At 40.3% G+C, this 14,741-nt stretch overlaps 1 protein-coding gene and 1 long non-coding RNA gene across 2 annotated transcripts in view; one reads left to right on the top strand and one right to left on the bottom strand.

The window, feature by feature from the left end:
- Window positions 1-1,054: 1,054 nt before the first annotated feature.
- bcl11bb (BCL11 transcription factor B b) overlaps window positions 1,055-14,741 on the bottom strand; it is a 40,460-nt gene continuing 26,773 nt past the window's right edge. Inside the window, exon 3 of the mRNA XM_082148467.1 lies at window positions 1,055-5,596. Coding sequence (XP_082004593.1) covers window positions 3,633-5,596 — 1,964 coding nt within the window. The 3' untranslated portion in view covers window positions 1,055-3,632. The remainder of the gene's footprint in view (window positions 5,597-14,741) is intronic.
- Window positions 5,603-10,226, top strand: LOC309482940. Its single transcript, XR_014200449.1, has 2 exons — window positions 5,603-7,146; window positions 9,144-10,226. It is a non-coding gene; the product is annotated as an uncharacterized lncRNA (long non-coding RNA).

Here is a 14,741-nt window from a genome sequence, read left to right on the forward strand (position 1 = left end):
GTCAGACGAGATTTCGTGCGCTCTGCACTCAGACTAAAGAGGAGGAAGGGCAGGTGCAGTGAAGATGGAGGGTTTACATATTAGTGAAGTGCTTAGGTCAAAGGTCAATTGCAAATCAGCCCTGATGGGATTAATTTGCCAGTTTAAGTGGATTATAATCGAACAAAGAGATGCATTTAGACTTGATAAAAATGTGTTTGCTGATTCCTCGGACTATCTAATGTTGGGCCCTATGATTTCGCAATCCGGAAAAAGGGGAAGGAATCATGGAATTCAGTCATAAAAATGAAATTAGGATTGTACACTTAGTCAAATCGTGATATGAACTAGTGTTTGTGAATATTCTGCATGTTCTGTGTGTCTCTATGTGAATGAATGGCACGGTTTCGACATACACAAGCACACGTGAAGTTCGTGGTGTTTTCAGCGTCTGCCGTCCCACTATATGAGGACATGAGAGTCACTTCACCAGCATTTCACCATTTCACATAAGAAAAAACAATCGTCATACACAGAAACTCAAAGGTCTTCAAAATGAAAACAAATACAAGTTCAGTTTAACTTGAAGGGATAGTGACGGAAATACATTACTATTGTAGAGTAAAATGTACCTCTCAAAGTATAATAATAATAATAATAATTAAAAATGTAAGAAATTATAAAAAAATGTCTTCTTTGTTTTAATTTGAACATAAACCTTTTTTGCCAAAAAATATATATTTTTAAATTTGTATTACATTTTAAAATATTAATAAATTGTTTTATGCTGTCATTTGATTACTACCTTTGTATTAAATCAGAACAGAGGAAAAAAAAAATATTTTAAATAAATAAGTTTCATGATTTAATTAGACATGCTTTTTAATTACCAACATTTAATTTATCCATTAAATCAGAGACCAGAAAAAAATGTATGAGAATTAAAAAACAAAAATTAATTAATGGTATGATATGGTCCTAAAGTGATTATAACTTTTATTCTCTGCACAATCACATAACACAGACAAAAGATTCTCTCGCCTAATTACATTGAAAAATAATCATTAGCAAAAGATGATTTTCTTGTTTGTTTTCATTTTTATTTTATTTTTTTACATCCTCCTGTGGATGGATTTACCAAAATTATGAACAGATATAGTGACAAAACATTTGAATAGACTCACAATTTCATAATGGACTGCAAAATATAAAGATTTTTTGCATCATTTCATAAAATGCCACTGAAATTACAAATACATTGAGTATTTAACAATGAACAAAACATACACGCGCATATATCCATAGAAATTTACGGAAATACCTGCACCAAAAAAGGGGGGAAGGAAAAAAAACAAAGGGAAAAAGGAGAAAACCCTGCTATGATATTCAATATTGTAGAAAAACAGAGGACAAAACATTTGTCTCATTTAAAACACATATACAGAAGAGCTCAGTATTCTTACTTCAACACTGTAAACATAATTTAAAGACAGTGTCATAGTTATTTTTTTTAAATCCAATTGATCTTTTTTAACCTCCACTGTCAATAATTTTCTAGTCCATCTAAATAAATCAGTAAAGAAATGGCTTAGTAATTTCTCAAACAAATCTGTGCTTTAAGACTTTCTCTCAAAAATGAAGCACACTTTACATTTCCCAAATAAACAGACAATCATCCTCTACAAGTTTATATGATTTGATTCCTCTTAATTAATTCAAATGATACTGGTTAGTGATAGTTTGTTCATGGATTGAACCCCCCCCAAGAGTCTGAACTACATCAGAAGATAAAGGCTGAATATTAATTTGAGGCACGTCCGTGTTGTCTGGTTATGTCTGTCTCGAAAGCCATTGGTAGCACTTAAATTCAACATGCTTTCTAGACTACACATTTCCTCCTGATTTTCTTTCAAGTTATGGCCACTTCCTGTCATTTACGCAAAGAGAGGTTTGACAGTTTGCAAAGTATCTGAAGAGTAGGTGATAAACTATGCATCCATATTAAAAAAATTACTCATCCTTGTGTTGTTCATTTCTTTATGATGTGCCCCGCTGACTAATTTCGAGCAGGAAACATGTGCAGCCTTAGCTTATATTCAAATCAAGTCACAAATAATATGTAAACTGTAAAAAGTCATGAACATAAACGGCAGGATGTTGTGAATAGTGAATATGCAGATTCAGAACAGTGGTGTATGCCGAGTGGAGGCGAGGGATGGCTGTCGTGTAAATTTGAGCTTGTGATGAAAAGAGACAGGTGGAGGCGATTCAGTGTGTAGGAACAGAGGTCATAATGAGGAAATCATTTAATCCCAGGATCCTTTAGAGGACAGGCAGTCACCCAGGGCTTCCAGAGAGTCCCAACACAATTCAGTGATTGCAGTTTCAACAACGCACAGGATGGTGCATAGAACGCTGCTACAAATGAATGGCCTGTGTGCGTTTACTCAAAGGAATACTTCAGGTGAGCACCTGTGTTTTATATTGGTGTCCAAATAGCTGCTAAATCATTTTTGATTTCAGAATTGATTCATTTGTGAATGAACACATTCCTTTGATAATTTATTAGTAAATGCAACAATCTGAGCTTATGAAACTTATGACTTCCCTTGAAACAAGTGAATCCAGTCTGAATTAGTCAAGACTGCACAATAAACATTTTATAATACCATTAACATATGAAAGGATTTGACCTTGTACAAGGTTTGGACATCACTGAAACGCAATTAACAGATAGATGAGGGTGGAAGAAATGGCAATGGATGTCAATTTGAGCGAATGTAAACATTTTGATCTTTAAAAGTAAAATCTGGGATATGAAAAAAAAATATGTCAGGAATGCAACACTGGCGGCCTCAACACTGTTTATATACAGGGATCATAATAATGTAGAGGAAATATTGTCATTTTTGTTGTCATTTCCACATAAATGTCATGGTTGATGAACTTTCATTTAATTTAATTTACTTTCATTTAAAATGTCGTCAATAGAAAATCATTCAGATGCAGTCAAACTGCATCAGCTGCCTTAACACATCCCTGGTTTTTTTTTATTTTTTTTTTCTTAAAATTGTTGAGTATTTTTATTGTCAAAGTGACATTCAGTGCTTTACGTCTATCTACTGAATATAACCCATGATGAGTGGGGCCATTGACAGCAACAATAACATGAAAACTTTCTCAGATTTTTAGAAGTCGACCTCTTCTTTAGAAATGACCCATTTGTTTCCTTTGAGGAAGCTAGTTTAGAACACATAACTGGCTGACAGCCAAAATCTCAGTATTTGTCATATCATAAGATGGGGTGTGTAGAAATATAATTTCAGGAACTGAATGCATTAGAAACCCATCGATAATGTACTGTACCTGCACATGCCATGTGTCATTACAAATAATCCAATAAATACAGAAATTATTGCACAGTAGAAAGGCTCCATGAATTCCTAATGGACTACTCCTCTGTTAGTTGCTGGGAAATGCAGGAAGGGTTTTTAGAACCGCAGACTAACATTTCCCTGTGTTCTTGTTTCTCAGGTGGCAGTTTGTTTTCACAAAAAAAACAAAAAAAAACAAAAAAAAATTCAAATCACTCCAAAATATCAAGAAAAAGGCTATCCAGCTAAACCCATAATGCAGTGCGTTTAAAAGTGGTCTCAAGCTCTGTCCGACTCCTCAAGTTTGACCTCGTTGGTCAACAAATGCTCTCCATGCCACTTCTTCATGTGTTTTTCCAGGGTGCTGTACACGCTGAAGGGCATGTGGCAAATATCGCAGCGATACACCTCTTTGCCAAACTGCCCGTGGGTCTTCATGTGCCGGGTAAGCTTGCTGCTCTGGGCACAAGCGTAGCTGCACAGGTCACACTTGTAAGGCCTCTCACCTGTGTGGCTGCGCCGATGCACGGTCAGATTGCTGCAGTTCTTGAACACCTTCCCACAGTACTCACAGGTGTCACTCCGTCGACTCTCCTTGGAGCTGGGTGGTCTCCCTGGCCCAGGACCCCGCAGATGGAGATGAGGTGTACTGCTACCACTTCGCCCTGACATCCCACCACCCTCCAGAATTTCCCCTGGAGGGGTGGAGAAGCGCAGGCTGCCTGTCTCAGATGAAGAGTGCTCGGAAGAAGTGCCGAAAGGCGACTGCCTGGAGTCGGTAAAGCTCAGGAATGGCTCCCTTATGAAGTGGCGAGATGCAGCATAACCGGCAAGCAGCTGAGAATACACATTTTCCGGGGATATGACGGGCACCTGCGGCAGCTCCATATCCTTCTCCACCTTGATCCTCTTGGCAGAAGACCCAGAGAGGCTGGAGCTGGAAATAGGCACTGGCTTCCGGTGAAACATCGCTGAGATGGAATCCTCCGGGCCGCAGCCTCTGCCATTCACCATGGGCCGCCTTTCTCTGTCGATATCCCTGGCTGCCGAAACTGTGTCCATCTCCTGGCATGGCCTGCTGCCCGGTGGCAGTCTTAAGTGATTGTCGAGGTTGTTGTATTGGCTTTCTGTCACTCTGTCAGTGGCCAGAGGCTTCTCCTCTGGGGAGGGCCTTGGGCCATTCTCTCTGTTTCTGCTCAACTCCGAGTCCATGCTCAGGTTGGATGCAGGCCTGCTCCCATTTTGCTGCTCTTCCTCTTCTTCCTCCTCCTCCTCTTCCTCCTCTTCTTCTTCTTCCTCCTCCTCATTATCCAATCCCTCCCTTGTGCCATTGTCCTCACTGTTTTTAAGCCCCTCTCCAGCTGAGTCTTGCCCTCCCTGCTCAGGTGAACTCCCCATGGAGCCTGACTTGTGCATGTGCGTCTTCATGTGGCGCTTTAGCTTGCTGGCCTGCGAACATGCATGGTCACAGAGATGGCACTTGTAGGGTCTTTCGCCAGTGTGGCTACGTCTGTGCACAATCAAGTTGCTTTGGAACTTGAAAGTCTTACCACAGAACTCACAGGACTTGGCTTTGCCGACCTGATTTAGTGGTGATGAGGAATGGCCTCTGGACGGAACTGATGGTGGCTGTGAGGGTGTGGTTAGAAAAGGTAGAGGTTTGGAGCCAGGCTGGAAGAGAGTGGGGCTGAGAAGCCGATGCATAGGGGGTACACGGTTAGGAGAAAGAGGAGGAGTCGGACCACCGTTGTTGTTGTTGCCCGCTAATTCACGAAGACGCTGAGAGAAGCCCATGGATGGTTCAATGCCCATTGATTGATGGTTCAGTCGCATCACTCGCTCAAAAGCACTTGGATGCTGGGACAGTAGACCCATCTCCTCTGGGCCAAGGCGTTCCAGAGGATGACGGGGTGGCGGAGGACTTACAAAGGGCGGGGTAGATGGCAAGCGGGTTTCAATGTATCCGGGTGGTGGAGGCTCTCTTAGCAGTGGGGCACCCATACGAAACAGTTGGAAAGGGTTGCTGCCATCACCCAGAAAACTGGCTAGAGGGGAACGAGGCAAGGCATCAGCCCCCAGTGGAGGAGGAAGGGCCATGCGAGGGGTAAGCGAGCAGCTAGTAGGGTGAGTGTCCAAGTAGATGCGTATCCCATGGATGTTCTGCGCATGCTGCAGCAGAAACCATGCACTGGAAAAGGGTTGCTTACAAGTGGTGCAGATGTAACTGGAGGGCTCATCTCTTCCTGGAAGACACAAAACAAGTGGATGTAATTAATATATACATATTAGCTATTAACTCTCTGATCTGTTGCGAGGGGAGGTTGAGATAGCACACTTTAATAGCTTTCATGTCATTTGCGCATCTGTTTGTTCTCGGTGATGGCTTTAAATGTAATCAAAGCAAAGAGTCCTCTATGGTGAGGTTCATGGATCATTTCTGTTTAAAAATTAAACAGGCAACATGTGAAAGATATTTCATTGTGCTGCGGCGACAGCCATTTTATAAGATTGAATGAAAATTACATCACCCTAAGAGGGGAGACAAGAGCTCTCTGATAGCCTAGTGGGCTATCTACTGTGAGGCAGGGCCGGCTGCTCTCTAAAGCTGTGTCAAAGAGGATCTGCCTGTATGTGACTCACCCAGAATCTGAGTCACACTAGGGGGTTAGTGAGAGCAGGGAAGCTCCCAGAGGGCTGGAGCCTAATGCAGATGGCAGGTATCGCCCACAGGCCACAACGCATTGTGCTAATGCTAATGTCAGCCAGACGTTAATATAGAACTCCCCATTCAAAACCCCGACACCCCCACCTTTCACTATTTCCATATGGAGATAATTCTGTGGCAAAAGAAAGAGAAAGAGAGGATTAAGGAAGAAAGAGAATGAAAGGGAATCGCGTTGATAGGTCCATACATTGACAAAGTCAGGCCCATAGTTAGCTACTGACAGTCCCCCATACACTTATATTTTTGTGATATGATATTTTCAGTAAAATGTACTTTGCAAATACATGCCAATGCTCTCATGTGCATGCTTTCACACTGAAAAAAAAAAGAATATTAACCATGCGAAGACATTCATGTCAGTTTTTTAAAAATAATATAAAGCAAATCACATTGCATGTTAGTACAGACAGAAGTGTAATCTGAACTCATGCATTGATATAGACAATGTATTATTTGCGCATGTTTAAGAAGGCCAGTGGTTATAAAAAAATATGATATTTTGGGGATAATATATATATATATTTTTTTTTTAATATATTTTTTTTGGTGGGGGGAATAGAATTTGACACCATTTAATGGAGTAAAAATAATGGAGTAAATAGTCACCTTCATTTATATAGCGCTTTTAACAATATGGACTGTTTCAAAGCAGCTTTACAGAGATAATAGGAAAGTAAAGTAACAGAGATTATTTGGGCTTTACAGCAGCTCTAGAATAAAGTAATTGTCCAGCAAAAGTTATTTTTGATTGATTCACTTCCGTTGCAAAGATCATTAGTTATTAACTTAGGGGGCCGCTCACATGACACCGTTCTAACAGAAAACCCTTAACACACTCTGACCGCAAACCTTCAGATTTGGTGCTAAATAGGAAAAGGATCTTTTTAGGATGGAAGAATGCCATTTTACAGATACTAGAAACATGACTTTCAAATGAAAGATTGGTATCAAAGAGCACACCCAGGTTCCTAACCGACAACGAAGGTTTGACAGAGCAGCCATCAAGTGTTAGACAGTATTCTAGGTTATTACGTGAGGACGTTTTTTTATCCAATAATTAGAATCTCTGTTTTTTCAGAGTTAAGTAGTAGGAAATTACAAGTCATCCAGGTTTTTTTTTATATCAGCTATGCATTCTGTTAATTTTGTGAATTGATAAGTTTTGTCAGGGCGTGAAGAATTACAGAGCTGAGTATCATCAGCAAAACAGTGAAAACTAATGCCATGCTTCCTAATGATATCTCCCAAGGGTAGGATGTACAGAGGGAACAGCAGTGGTCCTAGTACTGAACCTTGTGGTACTCCATACTTGTGGTCGACCGATATATCGCCACGGACGATATATCGGCCGATTTTTGGCATTTTTAAAATATCGGCATCGGCCGATAAGTTTTTCTGATTGTTGGAAGCGGGACTATTATTTTGACGGCGCTCCAGACTTTTATTTTGATGGGCGGCGTTAAGAACACCAGCGCCTGAGAAGAGAACGGCAGCGCGTGATCACACAGGCAACGCTCACTCACGTCTTCATTAGTTTACGATCTCTGTCAGTCATATCTATTACTTTGTTAGACAGAACTGGTAACACAGGCGTAACTATCGGTAAGCAGGGTAAGCGGTTGCTTACGGGCCTGGACCAATCAGGGGCCCGCCCGCGTTACTGGAAGATATTGATTGACAGCCGGGTCCCCCTATCGCATTTTACTACTTTTAGTCTGATCGCATTTAAAAAATTTGCGAATTGATTTGAATAAATAATGACAACAACATATTTGACTGATCATTAAATAAATGTTTGAAACGAACAATGATGAATTTGGTGTAATTTGTTTCGAATTGGGACTGGGGATCCCCGGGTGAACATGCGCATTGCGTGCAAAACCATAAAAAACGTTGAACTTGAGACAGATATGGTGTCGTCAAATTTTAAACACAAAAGTGGCTTTCAAAAGCGCAAATGAAAAGAGGAATTTGTTATTTGGAATTAATAAATTACCAAAAATAGGAAGCTTCTTTAAAAAGATGACACAGGGGGAGATCGAGATTGAGATGGAGAAAGAGAGTGAAGCGAGTCAAGCACCTGAAGCGACCGTTGGTAGTAGCAGCTCCGTGATTAAATGCAGCTATAATGTAAGCGAGCATCTTTTTTTATGTATTTGGACCTAGGCCTATGTGTATATAGCAGTGACAGTAACAGTAACAATGTGTTATGGTGCGCCGTCACCAGCAGGTTTTTTTGGGTTTTTTTTGTTTTTTTTGGTGCGCGTAGCGTCATCACGTGTTGTAGTAGGGGGGCCCGCCTTGATAATCCTGCTTAAGGGCCCGGTGTTGGCTCGTTACGCCACTGACTGGTAAACAAAGAAAGTAAATGGTATGGGAAAAAGTAAAGCGTTGCTTTTATATTATTTGTAACAGAAAAGGCAAACAATCAGGCTAAAATACATTATCATTTACTGTCAATGTTCAGCAAATGCGCATCTACATCATTTAAACAAATCTCTGAATTATCTAATAAACATTTAATTTCACAAACCTTGCAGATTTAATCGAATCCAGCTGTGATATCTTGTGAAGTGTGCATTTGTAGCTTGCATAAACGTGTTACTGCGAGTGAGGGTCGGTCCGTGCAAAGTGAGTGAATGCGAACAGAAGATCAGCTTCACAAGAGATGCGAACGAAAATCTTCTTAAATCCTTAATTTTAAAATATGCTGTGCTATATCCAGTTGCCCACTGTTTCATATTCATATCGTTTCACTGTGTGCAGTGTGTAAAATTAGCGTTACCTTGTCTTTATTTGAAAAAATATGACTACCAGTGCGCACAAAATTAGTGCCCTGTTACAGTGTTTACTTCCTTTTTATTCATATATTTTTAAACAATTACTTTATTTGTGGAAAATACTGTAATAGGATTGCAGATTCAAGAAGTTGCCATCTAAAGTATAAACATGTTTATTTTAAGGATTTGTTTTATAATTTATTTATAATTTATAAAATATTGATTAAAATAAATATAAAGTGTGTATATATATATATATATATATATATATATATATATATATAGCCTGCTCTCTAAGATATCGGCATTGGCATCGGGCATCAAAAAAACAATATTGGTCGACCACTACTCCATACTGAACTTGTGATCGATAAGACATCTCTTCATTTACTGCTACAAACTGATAATGGTCAGATAAGTATGATTTAAACCATGCTAATGCATTTCCACTAATGCCAACATCATTTTTTTGTCTATTTAAAAGAATGTTGTGGTCAATAGTATCAAATGCAGCACTAAGATCGAGTAACACTAATAGAGAGACACAACCACGATCGGATGATAAGAGCAAATCATTTGTGACTCTAATGAGAGCAGTCTCAGTACTATGGTACAGTCTAAATCCTGAATGGAAATCCTCGCACATACCATTTCTTTCTAAAAAGGAACATAGTTGGGAAGATACTGCCTTTTCTAGTATCTTTGACAGAAAAGGTAGATTCGAGATCGACCTGTAATTGACAAATTCTCTAGGATCAAGTTGTGGTTTTTTAACAAGCGGTTTAATCATAGCAAGCTGAAAAGTTTTTGCTACGTACCCTAATGAAAAAGATGAATTAATGATATTAAGAAGAGGATCTATGACCTCTGGAAGAATCTCTTTCAATAGCCTTAGACATAGGGTCTAACATACATGTTGTCGATTTAGATGATTTAACGAATTTAGAAAATTCTTCCTCTTCTATAGCAATGAATGAATCAAATCTTTCCTCAAAGAGACTACAATGCACTCCCTGATGCGATACTGTAGTAGACGGTTGCATTATAATTTTCTCCCTGATATTATCAATCTTGTAAGTAAAGCAGTTCATAAAGTCATTACTGCTGTGCTGCTTGGAAACGTCTGGGTATGAAGCTTTATTTTTCTTTAATTTAGCCACTGTTTCAAATAAATACCTAGGGTTTTGTTTATTTTCTTCTAATAGGGTTGAAAAATAAGCAAATCTAGCAGTTTTTAAGGCCACTCTGTACGCAATTGTGCTCTCTTTCCATGAAATGCGAAAAAACTATAGTTTTGTTTTCTTCCAAATAGAGTAAATATGCTGATAATTGTGTAAAAAAATATATAATACAGGTAAAAATAAAAATCATTCTGATCCAAAATGGTTAGCAAAGGAGCCAGTGACTTTGATATGCTAACTGATTCAAATTTAAAATATTTTATCATCCATACTTGCACTTGCTTTTAGTTGCTGTAAAAAAAAAAAAAGTTCCATATGTCCCCAGAACCATAAGTATTTATGGTTAAGGTGTGATATTGAGGATTTGTTAAGATCATCGTATTTCGTTGAGAGTGATTCTTTGCAGATATGACTTTAGGTTTGTCCGAAAAACACCTGACTGATGCAGTGAAGAGGAAGAGAGAGGAAGACACTGGACGTGTAAATGGTTGTGTATGACATGTCCACAGCCTGTGTTTGGTTTGGCTGGCCTTTAAATGGACACCTGGCAAGAGGGATTTTGGATGCTAAGAGAGTAACAGAGAGAGAGAAACTAAAATACACACAGGCTGTTCATTTTCATATTGAGGCCCTGGACAGGAGCCCAAGCCTGGATAAAATCAACAACGGACATATTCTGCACAAATGCTAGTTCCAAAAAAAGCCTCATTAACATCCCATATTCCTCTGATGGCTGTACAGGACTAAACATAACATGGGATGGACAAAATGTGTAATAGAGCATTCGTGCATGCACTAATATATGCATTTGTGTGTGTGCGCTCGTGCTCTTACCCCGACATTGTGTGCTTGAGCTATTGCAATTTGCATCCTATCACATCATACAAAAAACACCATATGTTACTAAGGGACCGTGTCAGCTAACAGACAGGCAGACTTAATGACGACCAAAGACAAATTTCATCAACTTTCCAAACAAGCCAGAACGAGAAAGAGAGAGAGAAACCCATAGTGAACAAGTTAGGATATGCTAATGACCCATCAGAGATCCATGTCTTGTGACAGCAGCTTGTGTGGCATGATGGTGTGAAATTACCCATCAGGCACCTCAGGAACACAAATCTCCATCTGATCATGGTCCATTGGGTCCTACTGTGTGTGTGTGTGTGTGTGTCACACTACAGAGGCCTGGGAGGGCCATGTCACAGCAAAGCGCTCCAGCCAATAAAAGTGCTCATTATAGAATCATCGCTGTTCGCTCTGTGATTCAATTTGCAGTAATTACCGCGGTCCGCGTCCATGAAACCGTTCGCTGCGGGCCGCAGAGGTCAACTGCCAGTTAACAGAGTGTCTTTTCTCCTCTCAATGTATTCAATTGCAAGAGCCTAATAGCCTAATTTTCTTCCCTCTTGCACTTCAATAAATATTGACGGGATTACAGGTTAAACAGCTAAATTGAGTTGTGGCTGTTATATTACAGAGCTGGCTGTTGGCGTGCATGAAGCTAACAGCTCTGCAGTAGCGTTCTCGTTGTGTTAAACAGTGCTGGGATGTCTAGGTGCATGTCTTTGTGTATGTGTGTGTGTGTGTGTATAGGATATGTGATTAATGACAAACGTGTGTGTGTGTGTGTGTGTGTGTGTGTGCGCAGAGGGGGTTTTACACTAAACTTATCCACCCTCTTGGGTTTAGTATTACAAAACCTCACGGCCAATTAGTCCATCCTCAGGGACCTCCAACCTGGGTTTAGATATGTTGATTTCAACATTTTGTGGCAATTAATTTCCTTTTAAGAGCATGAATGCAGTGACAGAGAAGTGAGGAGGAGGGGCTGGAGGGTGTTTTTTAATTATCTGCGGACAAATCTGGCAGACTAGAGAGCACTGCTGTTTCATGAGGGAAACAACATTAGCGTTAGCTACTGCTGTCTCCAGCATTACCCGACCGTGAACCAATCACTTACCGAAGCTGGACTAATGGAATAGTCATGGGATGATGTGCGAATGTGTGAAACTCGTTTGATGTTGCCGTAATAAGGACATATGTGTGTGGCATAATGTGCAGCTTGTTTGGTAATGTCACAACACAGGGACATATGAGCAAGTGCGAATGCGTGAAACTGTTTTGTTGGTCACATTGCAAGACGTGCATGTGTGAATCATATTTGATGATATCACAAAGCAAGGACGTGTGTGTGCAACCTGTTTGATGATGTCACTACGCAAGGGCAATATACGCAAATGCGTGAAACTTCTGTGACAACACGAGGGCATCTACGTGTGTGCAAATACATGCAATCCCAGACAGCAACATAGTGTCGGCCCAGATCCAGATGTTCTATGTTCCTGTCTGGGATGCGTTTGGTAATGACATCGCTAAGACAAGTGAACGTGCGAATCTGTAAAACGTGTTTGATGATGTTACAGCGCAAGGACATATGAGCATGTGCAAATGGCTGAAACTTACGTGACAGCAACATCTATGTGTGCAGTTGCATGAAACGCATCTAAGTTTGTGCAAATTCATGCAACGTATTCTGTAATCATTTCGCAAAGACAAGAGCACGTACGAATGCATGCGATTTCATATTTTGATGATGTCACAACGTAGAGACAAATGAGCATGTGCAATTGTGTGAAACTCGTGTGACAACACAAATTCTTCTCTGTGTGTGCAAAGACAAGAGCTTGCACGAATGACTGTTGATTAAATCACAATGCAAGGACATACGTGCGCATGTAAATGCATACAGTATAACCAGTATGATGATGTCACAATTCTAAAATTGCAATGCAACAACATATGTGCATGTGTGTGTACAACTCGGTCCTGGCAATCTCACAGCTCTGCCCCTTGAACCCGCTACATTCCTAGCTGTCGAAAGCCACAGCGGTGGATTTGCATAAAGAACAAAGGACGAGGTGATGCCATGGGGACTACGACACGCCTTCACTCCCCTCCGGACCCTCCCCTCCCATCCCAAACGTCCCCTCTGTGCACCTGTCACAAGCCTGGCTGACACCTCACACCGCAGTAACACGGGCCCTCATTAGCATGCCTCTGATCTTGGGCTCCCAGGGGCTTGTGGGGCCTCACCTCGCATCACTGATGTCTTGTTTGTGATGATCGTGGCTAATCAGGGGGCCAGACCACTATGCTAATGAGAAACACTGAGGTGCAGCATTCTGTGTAGTGCAACTCTGCTGTCTGTGCCACCAACACACTCTAGGGACTGGTGATGTGATTTGGATGCGAGGGTTTGTGTCTGAGAGAGATAAACAATAACTATGCGCTGCTATGGGAAGAGTACTGTGGAATATGTTATACATTTTTTGTTTTTGTTTTTTATCACTGATTCTTTGAAGTCAATTTAAATCAGGTGTATCCAAACTCATCCTGCGGGGGCATTGTCCTGCAGAGTTAAACTCCAACTTGCCTCAACACACCTACATAAAGGTTTCTAATATGCCTAGTAAACTCTTGATTAGCTGGTTCAGGTGTGTTTAATTGGGGTAGGAGCTGAACTCTGCAGGACAGTGGCCCTCCAGGAGCAGGATTGGACACCCCTGATTTAGGGGCTGTGTACACGACTGCTTAAACTTTTTATGCATTTTGGCCGTTCGTTTACGCGACCACAGCATTTTGGGAGCCTGAAAACGCAAAGTTTTGAAAATGGGTTTCAAAGAACAAGTTTTTGAAAAACGGTCTCCGTGTAAACAGCAAAAACGCAAATCTCTGAAGACGATGATGTCATGCACATGCGCATTACGTGTTCAGTCTATAGTGTTTCATCGCCATCTAATGGACTGGCACCAGAATACAGCGTTTTTAACCATTTGCGCTGATCTGTGTGAATGGGGATCGTTTTGACAATGGTGTCGTTTGTACGTGGAAAACTGAAAGGAAAAACTTCTCCGTTTTAAGCATATCGTTGTCATGTAAATGTACCCTGCTATTTCTAAGCCTTTAGTGGTACGAAATGGAACTGCAAAAATAATGACTGTTTATCGACAGGTTTTCTGAACACCCCTCCCTAACTCTACTTATAACTGACTCTGCACATTGAGATTAAAAAATTTGAACACTTAATGACATACTTGAACTTGAATTTTATAGATGGTTCCCTGTCTATCCTTTTCTTACTGTTTCTCTTTGTCTGTCTGGATTTCTCTCAGTCCTCATGATAGATAGACTTGATAGACTGTACATTGATTGAGCTGTGAGCCTTAACAGACCATGATATTGTGTTTGATGAATGATTATGACAAAGAAATGAATGATTTTGGCAGGAAGATGATGAGTGGAAAGCCAGACCACATGCTGGGGCTAAAACCACTATACCAGTTTCTTGAGGGGAGTCTGATATTTTCATGCTGAATTCCACAGCCTGCAGCAAATTGTGTGTCTGTGTCTATATGTTCGTGTGAGTGTGTATGTGTGTGTGTGTCTTAAAACTTTGGTGTTAACAAACAGAGATATTAATCAATCATTTTTCTTGTTTTCCACTAACAATATCTAAATGCTTAAATAAAGGTGCATTTGCTTGAGAAATAAAAAGTAATAATAATAATAATAATAATATTAATAATAATAAAAAAGTTATAAAAAAATAAAATATCGTTTGGATGGATATATGGACGGACGGACGAATGGATGGATGGATGGATGGGTGCAAATGTTTGTTGGCCCAACAAGGAACCAA

Source organism: Leuciscus leuciscus (assembly GCF_965113295.1).
Source record: "Leuciscus leuciscus genome assembly, chromosome: 19".
NCBI classification, from domain to species: Eukaryota; Metazoa; Chordata; class Actinopteri; order Cypriniformes; family Leuciscidae; genus Leuciscus; species Leuciscus leuciscus.